This window comes from Mustelus asterias, chromosome 13 (genome assembly GCF_964213995.1).
Source record: "Mustelus asterias chromosome 13, sMusAst1.hap1.1, whole genome shotgun sequence".
Lineage (NCBI taxonomy): Eukaryota > Metazoa > Chordata > Chondrichthyes > Carcharhiniformes > Triakidae > Mustelus > Mustelus asterias.
Window position 1 is genome coordinate 23222708 of NC_135813.1, and position 17734 is coordinate 23240441.

The 17734-nt window shown below is 37.9% G+C and overlaps 1 protein-coding gene across 8 annotated transcripts in view; it reads left to right on the top strand.

The window, feature by feature from the left end:
- Window positions 1-13019, top strand: part of dennd1a (DENN/MADD domain containing 1A) — a 532879-nt gene extending 519860 nt beyond the window's left edge. For 4 of the 8 annotated variants that reach the window (XM_078226515.1, XM_078226517.1, XM_078226516.1 and 1 more), the window contains 3 exons: window positions 2427-2552; window positions 5423-5675; window positions 6815-13019. In XM_078226515.1, coding sequence (XP_078082641.1) covers window positions 2427-2552; window positions 5423-5675; window positions 6815-8146 — 1711 coding nt within the window. In that variant the 3' untranslated portion in view covers window positions 8147-13019. The remainder of the gene's footprint in view (window positions 1-2426; window positions 2553-5422; window positions 5676-6814) is intronic. The other 4 variants (XM_078226519.1, XM_078226521.1, XM_078226520.1 and 1 more) reach the window with 1 other exon arrangement.
- Window positions 13020-17734: the final 4715 nt, after the last annotated feature.

Here is a 17734-nt window from a genome sequence, read left to right on the forward strand (position 1 = left end):
TGCCACATTTGGTGTTTAAACTCCGCATCCGGCGATACATGTGATGGATTTGCCATAGTCCTCTTCCAGCTGCTTTGTGAGACTCTCAGAGCCACTTGATTTATACTGACACTTACGGCTTTGTCGTTCCTCATCTAGGTGTATTGGCATGGAAAGGGGGGTGAGGAACTACCTACAATACATAAGTCTAACTGTTTATGAAATGCCATCAGTATTTACTGTATAGATTGTGTAATATATCTTGCACTTGGGATTGGCAAAAAAGTGACCTTGTAAAAATTGGTAATTTTGATATTCAGAAATAACCTTGTTAATTCTTGATTACTGCTGGAATTTTACCACTCGCCTACCCAAGACTCGTAAGATCCCGCCTGAGGCCAACGGAGGATGCTGTTCTGGTGCCTCGCCCACCCCGGTTCTGGGGTGGGAGAGGCAGTAAAATTACGGCTTACATGTTTGCCAGTGCCCTTAAAAACGTATTTCAGGCACAGTATAAATATTTGTTTAAAGTAACCAGAAAATGAGCAATTGTTTAATAACGAATGATCTCTGCCTTGCCCTAGAAAATGTGTATTTAAAAAAAAAAGAAATGTCTCCCTCTTGACATGTGCTAACTATGAACATGAGAATTAGTAAACTACTCAAGTCTTTACCCAGACAATTCTAACCTGACCACTAGAAGGTGTAAAAGGGAGTACTCAGGAGTGCCCTTCCTCTTATTTATTTTGTCATTTGGTGTGGGGATTTAAATAATTCAAGAATTGAACCTGCCCAATCATAAAACACATTCTGCCACATTCCCATCATGGAAAATTTAAAATAGCACTGACATACAACCCTTGAAATCCTTTAAACGATCTCATTTATGTAATTCCCCATGTATGTGTCTTGGTTTCAGATTGAAATGTTCCTTTATCCGCCCTGAAATCTTCTGTGGATTCGCCATAAGATGCCTCACAAGCGCTTCTCGGCCTTTGGGCTGAGATCAAGCGTCAGATCAAGCCCAAGATGGGATGTAATGCCTTATCCTGTCAGATTGGATCTTGTTTGTCTCTCTTGTGGGGACCATGAATTGGATTCAATTGGATCTTGAATTTGGATTTTGGAGCAAGCAAGAAATGGATTCGAGTTTGCCTGGTCCTTTCTGAGCATTGGCTTTCTAACTTTAAGAACAGAGTAAAACATTTTTTTAAAAAAGCACCATGAGGCAACACAGATATAGTAGTCAAAGCCAAAAGGTAATAAAATACTTCAGATCTGGAAATCTGAAATAAAAACAGAAAATGCTGGAAAAACTCTGCCGATCAGGCAGCATCTGTGGAGAAAAACAAGAGCTAACATTTCAAGTCCAATATGACTCTTGCAAACTCTAGAGTTCCAATTTAAATTCATATTGGACTTGAAATATTAACTTTGTTTCTCTCCATAGATGCCACCATATCTCCTGTGTTTTTCCAACACTTTCTGTATTTATTACACAATTATGATACTTGCTTACAGCTACAAAAGCATTTCTATTCTTTTGACTGTTCCCTTACTATTACTGTGTTTCCAAGTTACATTTTGCCTTCTCCACTGCCATGGTTAGTTTCCCCCGAGTTGTCTTTGTCACAGGTATTCCATAATAAAAGCCTGTTTGGCAGTTGAACACCCTCAGGATCCTTCGACTGCTTTTTGACTCATTTTCCTACCCAACTCCCCAGTCCACCCCATGGACCAAACAACTCTGGAATATCCCCGGAATGCTGCAATGTCCTGCGGGTGGCCTAGTATTATGTTCAGAAAGTCTGAAGTTCTCAAACAAAGAAGTCAGAGACAATTTCCTTTTTGCGTCATTCCAGATGTATGAAGTATCCAGGACCCTCCTCATTTATGTGAACTTCAACAATCCTCAATTCTTTTCTTAAAGTTTTATTGAAATCAAGCCCTAAAAATTAGTGATTAACACCTCTTTATAACAATGAACTCCTATTGAAATTTCATATTCTCTCACTCTCCAGTATTCTTGCTCAAGACTCACTGTTATCTTTCTAAATCATTTGGGTGTATTTTGAAGTTTAATCTCCTGGATTATGTCGCTTTTTCTTGTAACAAACCTTTACCTATCTGTCGTTCCACAATTCCTGCTTTTATTGATGAGATGTAATACTGTAATGGAGCAGCAGCGTACAGACAATGATTGTCCCAATCAGCAGTACAATGTTTCTAATAAAAATAATGCCAAAAATGAAAATAGCCAAATTATACAATAAATATTGGTATCGCAACATGTTTATGCTTCACCTAATACATCCCTGAAGTACAGAGTGGTTTGAAAGTTGATGCTTTAGAATCTCTCAGCCTGAGATGGTCTTTATTTGTGGACAGTGATTTTCAGCATTTGCTCTTCATTGAGTAAATTTGAATTTTCTTCCTGTTTTCTTCAGCATCGTAAGGCCCACACGACACTACACAGTCTTCCTTTCTGAGGATTCCTCTGATGATGAACTTCACCATGAAGAGGACTCTATATCTGCCTTCTCTGAAAGCTTTCTCTTCACTCCTTTTGAATGGTCTACTGACTCTCATTTATATTCTTTTGATTGAGAAACTTGTGTGTGACTGCTTATGAGTAAATGTGGTTTCTACAGCATATACCTATTTAAATACATGGCTGTCTAGAATTGAGGAAAAAATAGCAGACCACATAAATCAAGTGTCTATAATAAACTATTGCATTCTCTTTTGGTAGATTTGGGTAGCACGGTGGCACAGTGGTTAGCACTGCTGCCTCACAGCGCCAGGGACCCGCATTCAATTCCCAGCTTGGTCACTGTCTGTGCAGAGTCTGCACGTTCTCCCTGTGTCTGTGTGGGTTTCCTCCCACAGTCCGAAAGATGTGTTGACCATGCCAAATTCTCCCTCAGTGTACCAGAACAGGGGCCGGAGTGTGGCGACTAGAGAATTTTCACAGTAACTTCATTGCAGTGTTAATGTAAGCCTACTTATGACATTAATAAATAAACTTTAACTTTCACAAAACCTAAATCCTTTGCTACTGGTCATTATATTTGCTGAGAGAATTATGTAGCAGCCATTCCTGTTAATCATACAGTGATGGATTTATACACTGCCAATATTTTAGTTAATCATGTAACTGGAAATAAAAGTGCAAAGATGCTGAACTAAAATTTGATAGCCAGGAGTTTGCCAATGATTATTTCATGACAATTGCATGATGGCATGGGGGAGGTGTTTGTCAATAATATAGTAACCAGTCACTCAATAGATCTCACTTTTCAGCATTATTGCTCTCTCTCTTGAACTATCAAAATTAACACTTGAATTATCAAAGAATGCTAAGAGCATATTTTAAAGTTATGCTGCTGTTATATTTTCTGTTTGCTTGAGAAGTTCAAGTTGAATTTCTCTTCTGGTTTCTGTCTAAAATACGACAACAAGTAATAATATTTTGTCCGTCAAAAATTAGCCACTGGACAATGCACCATTGTGGCTGTTCCAGGCATAAATTATCTGCTTGATTGGCAACTTTTGGGTTCACTGTTAGCTGGGAATTCTGACCAATGCTGAAGTTTTATTTGTATTTTGTACCTGCATTGGCATCAAGGACTAGGATAGATTTCTGTTGAAGGCATACCAGTTAACTGCATATTTCAGTCAGAATTCTGTGCTAGAATGATTTTGACTAAAAATCTAAACTCTGCATTCTGGCCAAAACACAACCAGTTATAATTAATGTGATGGCCCAGTAGGTGGCACTTTTGTGAAATTTCTATCTTGGTGGTAACAATGGCTGAATAATGAACCTAGTTAAATTTTGGAAAATAGACAAAGACATCATAACAATCATCTGAATCTATATTCATTTGTTTTTTTTGTCTGATTAATACACAATACTTTTCTAAACAATTGCTGTGACATATCCAATATTGTATTTCAATAATGACAATTTTAACACATTACAAATAAGCGGAGAGTTGCGGAATAAGGATTCAATTCTATGATTCAATTCTATGAGACAATTCACTTGTGAGGTCTTCCACCTGAAGGTAATAAGCTCCATATACTACTGTTCCTGTTTGAGTATTCTCTGCTGGCCATTCATATGTAATTTTATTTTATATTGTTTTTGATGTACCTTTCATGATGAGTTGTAACTGTAAATGAGAGTGTTTAATGATCAGAAGGTCCTTTGAGTTGTCTTTCATTTCCCAAAACTTTGCAATCCCTTTAGCAGGACTGAGGAATTAATTTAACATCTTCTTAGTCTAAGATAGAAGGTATTGCAGCAGTGATTCATTAGGACAGCTGATGTGATTGGAGCTCAGCCAATGTGTGAGAATGTAACAGCTTCATTCAGGAACTGTGCGATCACCTTTTAGAAATTATAGTGGAGCATCAAAAGACATGCAACACAGAGACTGCTGAAGGTGCAAAGAGGATATACAGGGGTTACGTCTCAAGAGGGACTGCTCACTGTTGACTTCACATATTTATACACTCTTACGACCGTGTCTATTTGCTAGTACCCATGTATTCTGCAAATCACATGGCAATATGACAAACAAAGGACTCATTCAAACCTGAGATTAACCAGGTCACAAATTGATCAGGGCTCAACCCCTAAATCAATCAGGCCTGCAGCTTTGTGCTTCCACTGTGCCTCCAATTAAATTTACCATTGTGTAGCTATTCTCCTCTACGTTCCTCCCTTAGCTAACTTATTCCCCTACAAAATGATCTATGCTGTTGAAATGGCCAGTCTGCCAATTGTAAAACTATTATGCTTGATTGGAAATCAAAGTTTATGTTCACCAAAAAACTGGCTCCAGGTCGCACATTGTGTTTTTCTTCAGGCGGTAAAGTGAATGAACAAAATAATCAGGGCTGCAAACAAACCTTTAAAAATCTTTTAGGCTATTTCAAAAAATACTTGATGTATTCGTTAAACTTAAGAATCATTTTCTAAACAACATTTTTATAACATAACCTGAAAAATCAAGATTGTTTATTAAATCAGACTATTCATTCTTTTAACAAGTCAAGTAATTGGCTTAATAGACTAGGTTCCACTGGAAGGTAATACGGGACTAAAATTACAAGGAGTAGATGCTGGGGTCGATCATCCGTCCCATCAAGCATATTCCAGCATTTACGATGGGCTGGACAAACTCATGTACTAACTTAGTCGGGCACTTGCACAATTCAAAACATTGAAAATGGTGGCATGAAACCTGGAATCAATATTCATTATAACAGCTAGGATAACAAAATAACTGCTTTGTGTTCTGCGGTAATGTGGTTCAACTTTGCATTTCACAGGTTTTCAACAACGGCAAATATGAAATTGTTTAATTAAGTGTTCTTCATTCTTTCAGATACAAACCTAATTCTGTCTTTTTTTTTGATGTCGCAATACCAGGCCTCAACCATATAAAACATTGAAGGAATCCGATATAGTTGATGGAGAGGTTTTGAGCACAGAGAAAAGACACGGGCCAACTATCTTTCCCAGCCTCTCAGTGCCGGGTAGGAATATGGATGTAAACTTATTGGATGACATTTTCAGCAGTATAAAGGTTACCTCACAACACCAGCCCCTCAGCCAAGCCAAAAGTATGGAAGATCTGAGGACACCTAAAGAGGAAGAAATAGAAAATCCATTTGGACATCAGGTTTGTGCAAATGATTTTGTACTGTTCATATACTTTTTGACCAACTTTGGGAGTGCAGTCAAAAGTCAATTTACTTTCAGTAAGACTGGACGATCCCAGGGGTGGGCAGGATTGGAAAATCCCACCCATCCTTATGATCCTTGATCCCAGTGAAAGCTCGCGGCCAGCCAGTTCAATGCCTGGGTGCCATTTAATTTGGTGGGTCATCTCTAAAAGAGGCAACATAGGGGTTCTCATTAGCTCTCCAGCCAGCAGGCAAGACTACCCTCATTGCCTCCATTAAGTACTACCAATTAGTCTGACAAGGACCTAGAGTGATGTGTCTTGCTTCCAACACAGTGAAGATGTAGAAATAAAGGAGGGCATATAAGATGGTGATTAATCAAGAGAGAATGTCCTTGCGAGTAAAAGCTTTAGTAGCATCAGTAACTTGGAGAGAGATTGAAGGCTGAAGCTAAGAAAAGACTTGGTATGGATGAGAAACTTTCTTGTACCTTGTCCGACATTGACAAACTCCGAGTAAGTTCCTGGGCAATGGCTCTGTCTTCTAACTGGGTGAACTTGCCACTGTTATTGACTGAAAAACACTGCTCTCGTACTAGTGTGGGATGCAGGAGATCCTCCAGATCCAAGTTGCCAGCAGCACCTCCTCATCAAAGCTACACGTTGTTTCTTATTAAAGTCCATTCCATAGTTTAGTTTCAAGTAGGTTGATGGTGAAGAGGCTAGATCTTTAGAAATAAGATCTACCTGCTAATGGGAAGGTAAAAATTGTCAGTTTTTTTCCAGCAATGCTGGAAATGAACAGATGAAATTTATCCATGGTACCATAGAAAGAAGCTATGTCCATATTTTGAAAGCTTCTAACATTTGTCAATATTAGCACATTGGATGATGTCAGACGAAATTCTGAGTTCTATAAGTTTGTATTGATGAACATTAGAAATTGCTTGGTCTCAACCAGCCCACAAGACTTTTATTTAGTACATTGTTGTAATTTGCAATAGCACCCAGACAATGCATTGTATTTGTTTGTAGATGCAATGCCAAGCTTAGCCTTTCAAAACCAATTGTGACAGTACAGTATTGCTATTTTAATATAGATGTTTATTACTTTGTCATTGTGTGTATATTTGCAGTGGAAAGTCATGACATCAGCTGAAAAGGGCAAGACCATGTCAGTAGGACTGCATCATACGCTGCCGCATACAAAACTTCGGAGCATGGGTCAAGATGACATGGCTCTAAATAGTAAGTCTATCAATGGTTCATCACCTGGCAGCATTCACTTCGGAAGCTTCTTCACTGACATTGGCGCAGAGGCTTCGAACAGGGACAGTTTGGTGCCTCCTTCAGATATCATTACAAGTGGGCAAGGCAGCATTAGAATCCCAAGGCCTCACGGCAAGAAGTCCACAGAAAAGGGAATAATGCTTCCACCTCCGGTAGCTGCTAGTCGAGGAGTCAAACAGCAGGCATTTCCTGGAGTTACTCCAGTATCAACAGTATTACAGGATAGCTCCAAACAAGATACAACTGTGTCCAGCACTGGCTCAGTTTCACACATGTCACAAGAATCAACTGGAACTGAAAAGAAACCCCAAGCACCAGACTTAAGGCAATCGTTGAATTCATCTCCTCAGCCTCTGTTAAGTTCACGTGCTGCTGATATCTTGAAGCCTATTAAAGTCAGTGTAGAAATGGATAACAGAAATGATCTCTTAAGTCTTCTGGATCCGCTGAGTGCCAGTTCTAGCCTTGATAAGAGCCAATCTCCAGCTCCTAAAGGTTCTATAGCACCTGCACCGTCCTTGTCTTCAACTCCTACTCCTACTGGTTTTGCTCCGCGAGGGACTGACCTTGGAATAAGTACTCCACCAACCTCCTTACAATTCAGCCAAACACTTGGGTACTCAACTCCTAGCCCAGCGCCAGTGGTTCAGTTTCCACAGCCACCATCCTATCCATTTTCTCAAACAATGCCTGCAGCTCTTCAGTATCCTCCGACACAACCCTCTGCAAGTCACTTTGCTCCACCTGCAGCCTCTGCTTTTGTTTCAAGCTTTTTGCCTTCAAATTCAGGTTTCTTCCAACCCCAAATGCCTCACAGGAACTATTCCGCACCTTCCCTTCACCACTTGTACAGTCAGCCTCCGGCTATCCCTCAATCTGGTACTTTTATTCAGAAAAGTGCGATCTCAGCAAGCCTAGGTGGTATAAGCTACCCCGAAAAAGCAGGTACAAATGTGGCTGACTCTAATCCAGAGCTTGCTGGTGCAACAAAAAATTTGACTGAGCCACCATTAGTCCCACCAAAGCCTTCCAAAGGTCTTGAAAGAATATTGCAACCATCCAATCCTGGGGAGGCTCAAGATCCATTTGCAGATTTGCTTAATGCAACTAAGAAGGAGCCTGCACCATCACAAAGTAGAGTGGACCAGCTCAGGAGGAAATGGGAGACCTTTGAATAAAAGCAGAAATCAAAATCTTCAAATAATAGAGTGACAGTAGAACCTCTCTATACTGCTGCCTTTGGGTGCTACATGAAAATGTATTTGATAGCAAGGGGTGCATTATGCAAGAACTGGTTTTGTCTGGTTTCTCTGATGGCTAAAGAACCATGAAGAATGCATATTATATCCAAGAATGTTATAGTGAGGAACTACTACACTATACTCAAAACCTGCAACAAGCCACTTACCACGGCTTGCATGCGGTCTGTTCTGTTTGGTGATTAATTGTGACTTTTGCCGTTATTTTCCTGTAAAGAAAACACTCCAGAAAAATTGCTGAAACTCGGATTGAAGTTGCCTTGTTTTCTTGATTTCTGATTTTTCTTTTTGTAAACTCAAATGACGTCATTGATGTGTAAGTCGCTAATATTATTGTACTGATATTGCAACTCACCATTTCTCAGCATTGAAGCTAAGCTTTTGCATTATGCTAAGGCCATTAGGGTACCACACCTTATAGCTATCAGCATTGACATTACATTTGCTACACTTTTCAGCTGTAGTGCTTTTGGTCCTGAAATATTTTGATAATTATACAGGATATCATACAATGAATGCTATATTTATCTAAATTTTATCAAACATTCTGCGTTTTCCTACATCACAAAACAAAATCAATGCCTCCTGAACATAAACTTTTTTTGAAAATGTTAATTACGATAAAGTATTGTGGAATTAATGTAAATACGTGTGGATGAAACCAAAAAGGAAGCAAGGTAATTCCACATCCAGCTATATCATGCATTTCTCTTCAGGCTCAGTGTTGCTGCTGTAATTCAGTCTTGTTAAAGTATTTACACTGGCTTAGCTATGAGACAGGTGCTGTGTCTATTGATTGTGCCTAGGCTAATGGATAATTAGATTTGTTTTTTAAAAAATCCACAGCTCCACGTCTAATGTACAGCTACTACTAGTGTTATTATAATAATGAGCAACTTTGACTGAGTATTATAATTGTAGACAATATGCCTTGCAGTCCATGTGGAGCAAAGCTCTTGCAGCAGTTCTATAACTGGAAATAAATGATGCAAGCGTGTTCTTGCTACTAGCTGTTCAAACAAAAGTACCAATGCAGCGGGCGACAGGAAATCAGAATCTTGTGCTGATTCAGGAGGTAATCTTCAAATTATTATAAATCCTCTCAAGGCTCATAAATTAAACTCTTGATCTCTTAATAGCCTTTTAACTCATGCAGACTACTTATTTCCACTTCTTGATTTGCATCAATATGACAGTTCTCTTTTGGCTTTATCCAAACAATTTTGGTGATGATCAGAGGAAAGTAATGAGCTTGAACTTCCTCAGATCCTTATTAAACTTATGCTCTATCATTGATTTGACTGGGCCTTAGCTCATTTCAGTCTGCTACTGTTAAGTATTACTTTGGTACCACTTTGCCAAATGTTAAAGTTGTCTGAAAGGATATCTAAAAGAATAATTTTCTCTTGGGAATCTCTGTTAACCCATGTATCTAATTAGCATCCATATTAAGGCATGTTTGCTACATTTTGAGAAGGGAAAGCCTGTTAATGCACTTGGCACTGCTTTTTAATGTGTTTTTCTTCTGTCCAATGCTAATGAACTCGGAAGGGCTTGTTCAGCTGGCGTTCAAGGATTTTGTCTGACATAATTCTTCTTTTCTTGGACAATGCAGCCAGGTGAAAAGGGATTGAAAGGCTGAACTTGCAATTTAAAAGCCAAGTATTTCAAATCAGACCTTCTTTTGCTTCACATCTATATTTGTTTGGCAAGTTACAGAAACAGTGCAATGTAGATTAGAAACACTGCATCTTCTAAGGTTTTCTTATGTCTGCAACCTACTCTAAGTCAATCTGTTATCTCCAATAATAAGTCCAAGCTGAGCCAAGTTTAAAAGTCATAGGTAAGGGAGCCTTTTCTCAGTTGTAGTACACTTAATTTATATTCATGCAACTAATGTAATTGATCATGGATGCAATCACAAGTTCCACAAGTATCAGTTTTGAGCTTTGATAATAGTGACAAATTCAGTATTTATAAATTGTTGTATATTTATGTGCTAAAAATGGACACCCTCTGTACTTTATCCTTTCCCCAATTTGACCTAATTAGTTGATAGTTTAAATGTTTCAGATATTGAGTCATTTTTCACTTGATAAAACTGGAATTGTTGGTACTATTCCACTGCCATTTGTAGGTTAGTTACAGTAGAACATGATTGTCTTCAATTGCAGACAGTTTTGTTAAGCTTTAGAAATTATTCTTGTCCCAGCAATTCTCCTGGAAATGGCCTTCCTTTGCCCAAACGGGTGAGGTGACTAAACCACGTATCTCCAGCAATGCTTTGCAAGAGGTATCCACTGGGTGTGTAAAGGTAACATGGTTGATGACACTCATAAAGGCACATGCATACACTCTTGCCCATGCACAGTCTCCTCAGTTGTTTAAAAACTCAGTGTGTCATTTCATTTCATTACACAATCTCTGCTGAAACCAATTCCAATCATTTATATGGTAAAGATCAAAGTAGGATTGTGATCACTGCTAGAACATGAGACAGGCACCATAAAATAAAGGCATTTAAATAATTTATATGGTCAGTATATAAAGTACATTTGTCTTTCAAATATAACTTAACATTCTGACTTATTGTCATTTTAAAGGTGCACTTTTTCTTTTCAATTGGTCATCATGCCCAAGCAATGTCCAACTTTTAACATTTTCTTTTCACTTTTAAATTATTTTTCATCAAGTATTTTCACATATATTGCTCAAGAAGCTTGAAGTACTAATTGATCATTCTTGCAATTAATGGCTGCTCAGAACACAAACAGCCAAAACTTTGTTTTAATTTAATTACAGAACTTGCAATCAACTGAGTTGGGATTTTGGTAGCTTTCAACATTAATAACTGTTAATGTTGTTGTCCAAATGTTAAAGCTAGAAATTATGGCACAAAGTGACTCTTAAGATAAGCATGCAGATACCTGCCCAGTGTTTTGTTGTTAGTGTTTTACCTTGCATATTTTGCACTGGAACATTGGTATGCAATGATAAGAATGGGACTAGCTTTTTTGGCATGGATGCTCTGCAATTGTACAAAGAGTTTGCCTTCATGGCCAAAATTGTTTCTTGTGTATTATTAGCACATAAAACAGTGATGAAAAATTATTCTGTTTTACATTTATGAACTAGCTATTGTGGCCATAATAAAACTTAAGTGGTTCATAAAACCGCAAAAGGTTATGGTGCTACAGTTCAATACTAATGCACATTTATATTCAGATTATTGTTCATTTCTATCCACGTTTAATGCAGATACATATTTAAGCAAGGGGTCAGTGTGAAAATCTCTCTTAAACTAAACCTTACAGAAGCTTCTAGGTAAATATTTGATCCTAAGGAACTTCTATACATGCTATGAAATTTGAGGTACTTACAAATGTTAGATTACTGTCGCGATGCAGAATTTAAATGCTTCAGATAGACTTTGCATTCTAAATAATCTAAAATTTACTTTTGGGAAATCCAGCTTAATGGGTAATTCAGTGTTATTGCAGTCACTTTTGTTAGTTCACGCGTAAGCTGTGGTACACGCACTTCCTGAAAGTTAGGGCTCCGTATTAACTTGTGCCTCAAATATTTGTGGAATGTACAATGCGGTGATAGTCAGAAGCTGAGGTAATATACAAAATAGTGTTGATGTTAGTGAACCTGTTAGATTTACTCTAAATCTTTGCAGTAATCCTTAATATGATAGCAGCAACCCTCCCCCGGCATTGTACAATATGATGCTGGAGACCCTAGCTTGTTTTGGGATTCTTTTCAAAGCTTACACATTGCTTTAGTAACTTGGCCAACTAAGTTGCTGCTAAATAAGTGTACCAAGCTTCTGGAGATGTTGTAAAGAATATTTCTGTTACGGCAGTGCTTGTCAGGTATGCAGTTTTGTTCTATGCATCTATTTCTATTTTAATATAATTGTCAGTAATGCCGTGAATGTGTTTTATGTATTGAACTTTAAGGTGTGCAGTCAAAACATTTAATTCTCCCTAAAGGGTTTACTTAACATATTTAATAACAGCAAAGCAGATTTAATAAGTGACTGTGGTAGTTTTTCCACTGAGCTTCAATGGAAACTGACTGCAGATGTAAGTATACCTACAGTGAATTTCAGCAGGCATTGGCGTTAACCAATAGCTAATACATGTTTATTTGTGATTGGAGTTATAGTACATCTAGTATTTTTAACCGAGGCCTCAGTGACACTTTAATCCAATAACTGCTTTTAGCAGTGTTTCCTCAAGTATTATGGAGTGCCCATCGTTTTCATATGTAAAGATCTATTATTTTATAGTGGGAGCTTAATTACACTATAATTCAGCATTTTTCAAAGATCCATTCAGGAGCACAAAAATATGCCTGATGTTTGGTATGATTTCTTCACAAAAAAAAAGGTTTTTCCAAAAAAACAAATTATCTAAACATTTGTCAGGCTTCTATCCCCCTGGGCTTCAAGAGTTCTCTATTTGTGGCTACTTTCCCAAAGTTGGTTGTATATACAGGTTTCTGCATTTTTCTGTCCAAAGACACTGTTTTGTTGATTTCTGAAGAGAATTGGAATCAAAGATATATAGATATTGGTTCACTGCATGTTTTACTACAGTAAAAAAATGTATAGCACAGAAACAGCAGGGCTGAGATTCAGTGCAATATTATTTTTGTGTTCTGTTATTGGTTCTGACTCATACGACTGTGAACAAATGACTTTTGTAATTAAGATGGCGGAATGGAATTGTAAACTGACAGAGCGATGCCATGGGACTCGAAAGTAATAAAAGTAATGATTCTCCTGTGTAATCTCTCTCTGTTTTTCCTCCATTATTTATTAGAGGTCTATATTTTAGTTCCCCACAGCTGTACTTGTACAGAAAGTTAAATGACTCTCTTAATTGTTGTCAATCTCAGAAGACTCTGCCACAAGAATCTTCTCTTTTTTTTTTACGTGGCAGTGCCCCAGACTTGCAGGAGCATTGGAAAATAACACTGGAGACATGTTGCTGTCCTGAGGTTCAATTATTAATACCCAGCTAAAAACCTAACATACAAAATTGAATAAATTACGAGGGGCTCTTTTCTGCAAAGTTAGCAATAACGGGCACCCAATTAACTTGATGGGCTTTGAATATTCCGCATTCTTGTGATTGTGCTGGAGAAAGGTCCTACTCCAATGGAACAAAGAACTTAAACTGCAATTGAAAAGAAACCTCAGATTTCTAAAGTTGTGAATCTGCAAGTATGTTTTAACATTTCAAAAATCCAGATTAAATTTACCATAACTTTTAGGAACAGAAATTGAAAGCTTAATTTTTTAAAAACAATTTCAGTAACTTTTTGTTAGTCTAAAAAGACAACCTTTGTCAATATTTTCAAAATTAGCTCATGTTATTACCAATCACAGACTTTTCTTCTCTTTTTGAGCTCATTTTTATTATTGTCCATGCACTGTGTCAGCCCTTGTTCAGCTGGTAGCATCCTCACCAAGCTTGACAATTCAGATTCTGCTCAGAGGTTTGAACATTAAATCTAGACTGATACTCGAGCGTGGAATGGCTGCACTGTTAAAGGTGCTGTCTTTCAGAAGAGACATTAAACTGAAGGCCTGTCCTCCTCCTCAGGAGTAAAGGTGCCCACGTCACTATTTGGAAGAAGACCATAGGGGTTTTCCCTAGTGTCCTGACCAACCTTTAATCAACATCAATAAAAGAGCTTATCCTTTCAACAGCACGTCGCTGTTTGTGGAAACTTAGAATGTGAAAATTCGCTTCTCCATTTCCCTACATTACAATAGTGTCTACCTTGCAGAAGTAATCAATTGTGATGTCCTGCAGTTGTGAAAGGCACTCTAGAAAGACAAGTTATGGTAATAGTCAAGATACAGCAGCCTAGTAGGTTTCATGGTTGACTAGCAGTCCAGGGGTTCTGGGCTGGAATTTCCACGCATCTTCCTGTGGCATGTTTAGCCGCAGCGGCCCACCATTGGCCAAAGGCAGGATTTTCTGGTTCTGCTACTGTCAGCATGGTTTCCTGTTGTTTGCACCCGTCCCACTGCTGGATAACACATGGCGGAGGTTTGCTGTCAGTGGGACCCACCAGAAAATTCCAATTTGAGAAATTTCCACCATGACAAATTGTGAGTTTGCCACCCTACCTGATCTAGCTCACATATGACTCCAGTCGTCAATGCAATTACAGGTGAGCAATGACATCCCAAGAACAAATTGAGAAAATATTTATATAGGAGGTAGATAATTGCACAATGAAAAAGAATGGTAAAGAACTACCAAGGCAATGTCTCCACGTTTGTTAAATGGAAAACATACATTCAAAATATTAATGTTCTTTCTAGGATTTTTGTAAAACAGTTTCTAAAATGTTTGCTCTCTTAGCCGCATTTTCATCAATGTACATTTGCATTTATTAATATGTCAAAAAGTGAAGACATTTTGTGAACCCATGACTTTGTTGCAGGAAATCAATCACATTAGATAATTCCCATTAAAATTAAATTTTCATTTTTTGTCCTTTTCTCTGATAAGTACAAAAGAGCCCTTTTAAGAATATGGCTAACTGGCATCCATTTTAAATTCACAAACCCTTGCTTGACTGAGATTATATGCAAAAATATAGTCGGAGATTTTACAAAGCTCTGCCACTGCAACAATCCTGGCTCAGTCTTTCATGCTCCGAACAACCAGAATCCAATCCATCGTTCTTTTAACAATTTCTAGTGCTCAGACCCACCCTAGCTTGGTCACTACCATCGTTGCACTCTGAGCTTTAATATGTTATCTTCATAAATATCCAAGCTCAGTTTCATCTTCATAATCGTCCAAGATCAGTTTGTTTTGTTTTAAACTTATAGCTCAGTTTCTCGTCCTAATTTTCTTTCGCCTTCATAATTGGTCGATCTCGACCCATGGACCTCACAACAGCTGGATCTCAATCCTTGGAATTTACGGAGCTCAAACCACATCTGTCCTCTTTGTAAGTATAAGTTCATTAAGCAGCGATTTTATTTAGAGCAGCTTAGAGCAAATGTTTTCACAGAACAACGGAAAGAAACAATTTAGAATCTCATCACAGCAGAGACATGCCTTTAACATGTATTCGGAAGATTCAACTTTTTTACAAGTATGGTGATGTCCTGTAATTGATGTTAGAGATTTATTCTGTGCAAGTACCTAATTTCATAATTCATCTGTTTTAGGAAATAATGTCAAATAAAAGGTTAATAGAAAGACCTGATTGAGAAACTGGTAAACACTCCTGAAGTAAGTGCAATTCAAATAGACCAGTGTATATTTAATGAGGTCAGAGTTAGAAGTGGGAAACCTTATTGCTGAGCTGTTGGTAGGATCAGGAGGTATATGTTTATTTCAATTTGAGATTTAAATCGTTCATATAGTTCCCAAATCAAAAGAAGCTAAAAACACCTTTGTAAACAAGGAGGTTTCTAGGTGGAAGCAGCAAGAATGGAAATAGGGCCATTGGTATAATCAGTGATAAGAATTTTTCATCAGGGTCACATAATGAGAGGGTTGTTTTGAAGTTATAAGATAACTGTTTTACATTTCTGGGAACATCCTCACTATGCTGTAGAGATAGGCTAAACAGAAAGGTATCGTTTTGTGTTTTGGATTTATCTTTGTTTTTCTCTGATGGCAACAAGGTTGGTGATTGAAGCTAGAAGCAACCAAGTTGGTGTATATTATCCCTGAGTTCAGAGAATTGTTGGCAAGGGGGACCATTTGGTCCATTGTGTCTGCAGTGGCTCTCCAAATGAGTATTTTGACTTTGTGCCATTCTCTTTTTCTCCATACACTTACACATGTTTCTGTTCATATAATTAACTAATTGCCCCTTGAATGCCTCACTTGAACTTGCCTCCACCACACTTCCAGGCAGTGCATTCCAGACCCGAACGACAAATCATTTTAAATCTGCGCTCCCCTCATTCTCAATCCTTTTACGAGCAGGAACAGTTTCGACCCATGTATTCGGTCCGGCTCCCTCGTGATTTTGAACATTTCCATCAAATCTCCTCTCAGCTGCCTTCTCTGCAAGTAGAGCAGTCCCAACCTCTCCAATCTATCCTCATAACTGAAATTTCACATTCCCTGGAGCCATTCTTGTAAACCTCTTCTGCACTTTCCCCAAGACTTTCATATATTCCCTATAGTGTGACACCCATAAATGTACCCAACGTTCAATTTAACAATGATTTACCAAGAGTTATGGAGCAGCTCCGGATCAGGAGAATAGAGCTATTAGAAACCCATCTAATATTATGCTTAAGTCATTTTGAAGGAATTGCAAGTGACTCTCAGATTTAAGCTAAAAGGCCTCTGACTCTACAGGGCAGCTGTGGAAAAGTTTGGAATTGGTCCTAAGAACGTGTATACCCTTTTAAAAAAAAAAGCAGCCAATAACTTTCTTGGGGTGGTGGGGGCGGGAGGGCGGGCGTTCAGTGGAAGATTTTGATCTAAAGTATACTTGGTTTTGTTTTACTGTCCTTTTCAATATAAAGTATAAGTAATTACCGAAGGCAATGTTTGCTTTCTTGATTCCTGTCTATAAAATTAATTTGCTTTAAACTTGAATCTTGTGGCTTCATTCTTTCAGTAGATAACTGAGATTTTGATTTTTTTTTAATGCTAACAGTCTCTACAAAGATAGTAACGGATCAAAAAAATGGTTTCTGGAGCTTCTTCAGCAGTAAACAGAAATTAGCAGCCAAGCAGCTAGCAATCTTTCAAGACTTGTGGTATTTGTGGCTGCAATTTTTTTAAAAACTTTCAACTTCCAGATCCACCAAAGCTAATAGGGTAATATCTATTGCTGAGATATTTGTGTTCACTGGGAATAGATGAATAAGAGCACAGAATGAAAATATATCATGTTGGATTATGATCTCCACTTAAACCACCTTGCATTTTTCGCGCATTTATGAATTGTTCAACACACAAGTTCCTAATTACAGACCAGATTATGGTACTGTATTATCACAGAAATAGTGAAAAGGAGGCCTCGACCAGGATACATTTTACCCATGTTTTGTGATTTTATGAATTTTGAAGACTAACATGGAAGAATACCTGAACAGAAAACCTTGAACACAAAATGGCTGCAAAATGAATAGCAAAATATTAATTATAAAAAGATGGGACTTTGTGGGTGAATAAATGTATTAAATATTACCGCAGAAGCATAATTCCATTATGCATTTCAATTTGGCTTATAATGTTGCTGGTGATAACATCAAAACAAGCAAATAGTCTAAACATTTCTGGAAGATAGAAGATAAATCTCTTTCAAAGAACAAAATAGAATAGAAGAATCATAGAAACCCTACAGTGCAGAAGGAGGCCATTCGGCCCATCGAGTCTGCACCGACCACAATCCCACCCAGGCCCTACCCCCACATATTTTACCCGCTAATCCCTCTAACCTATGCATCCCAGGACTCCAAGGGGCAATTTTTTTTTTAACCTGGCCAATCAACCT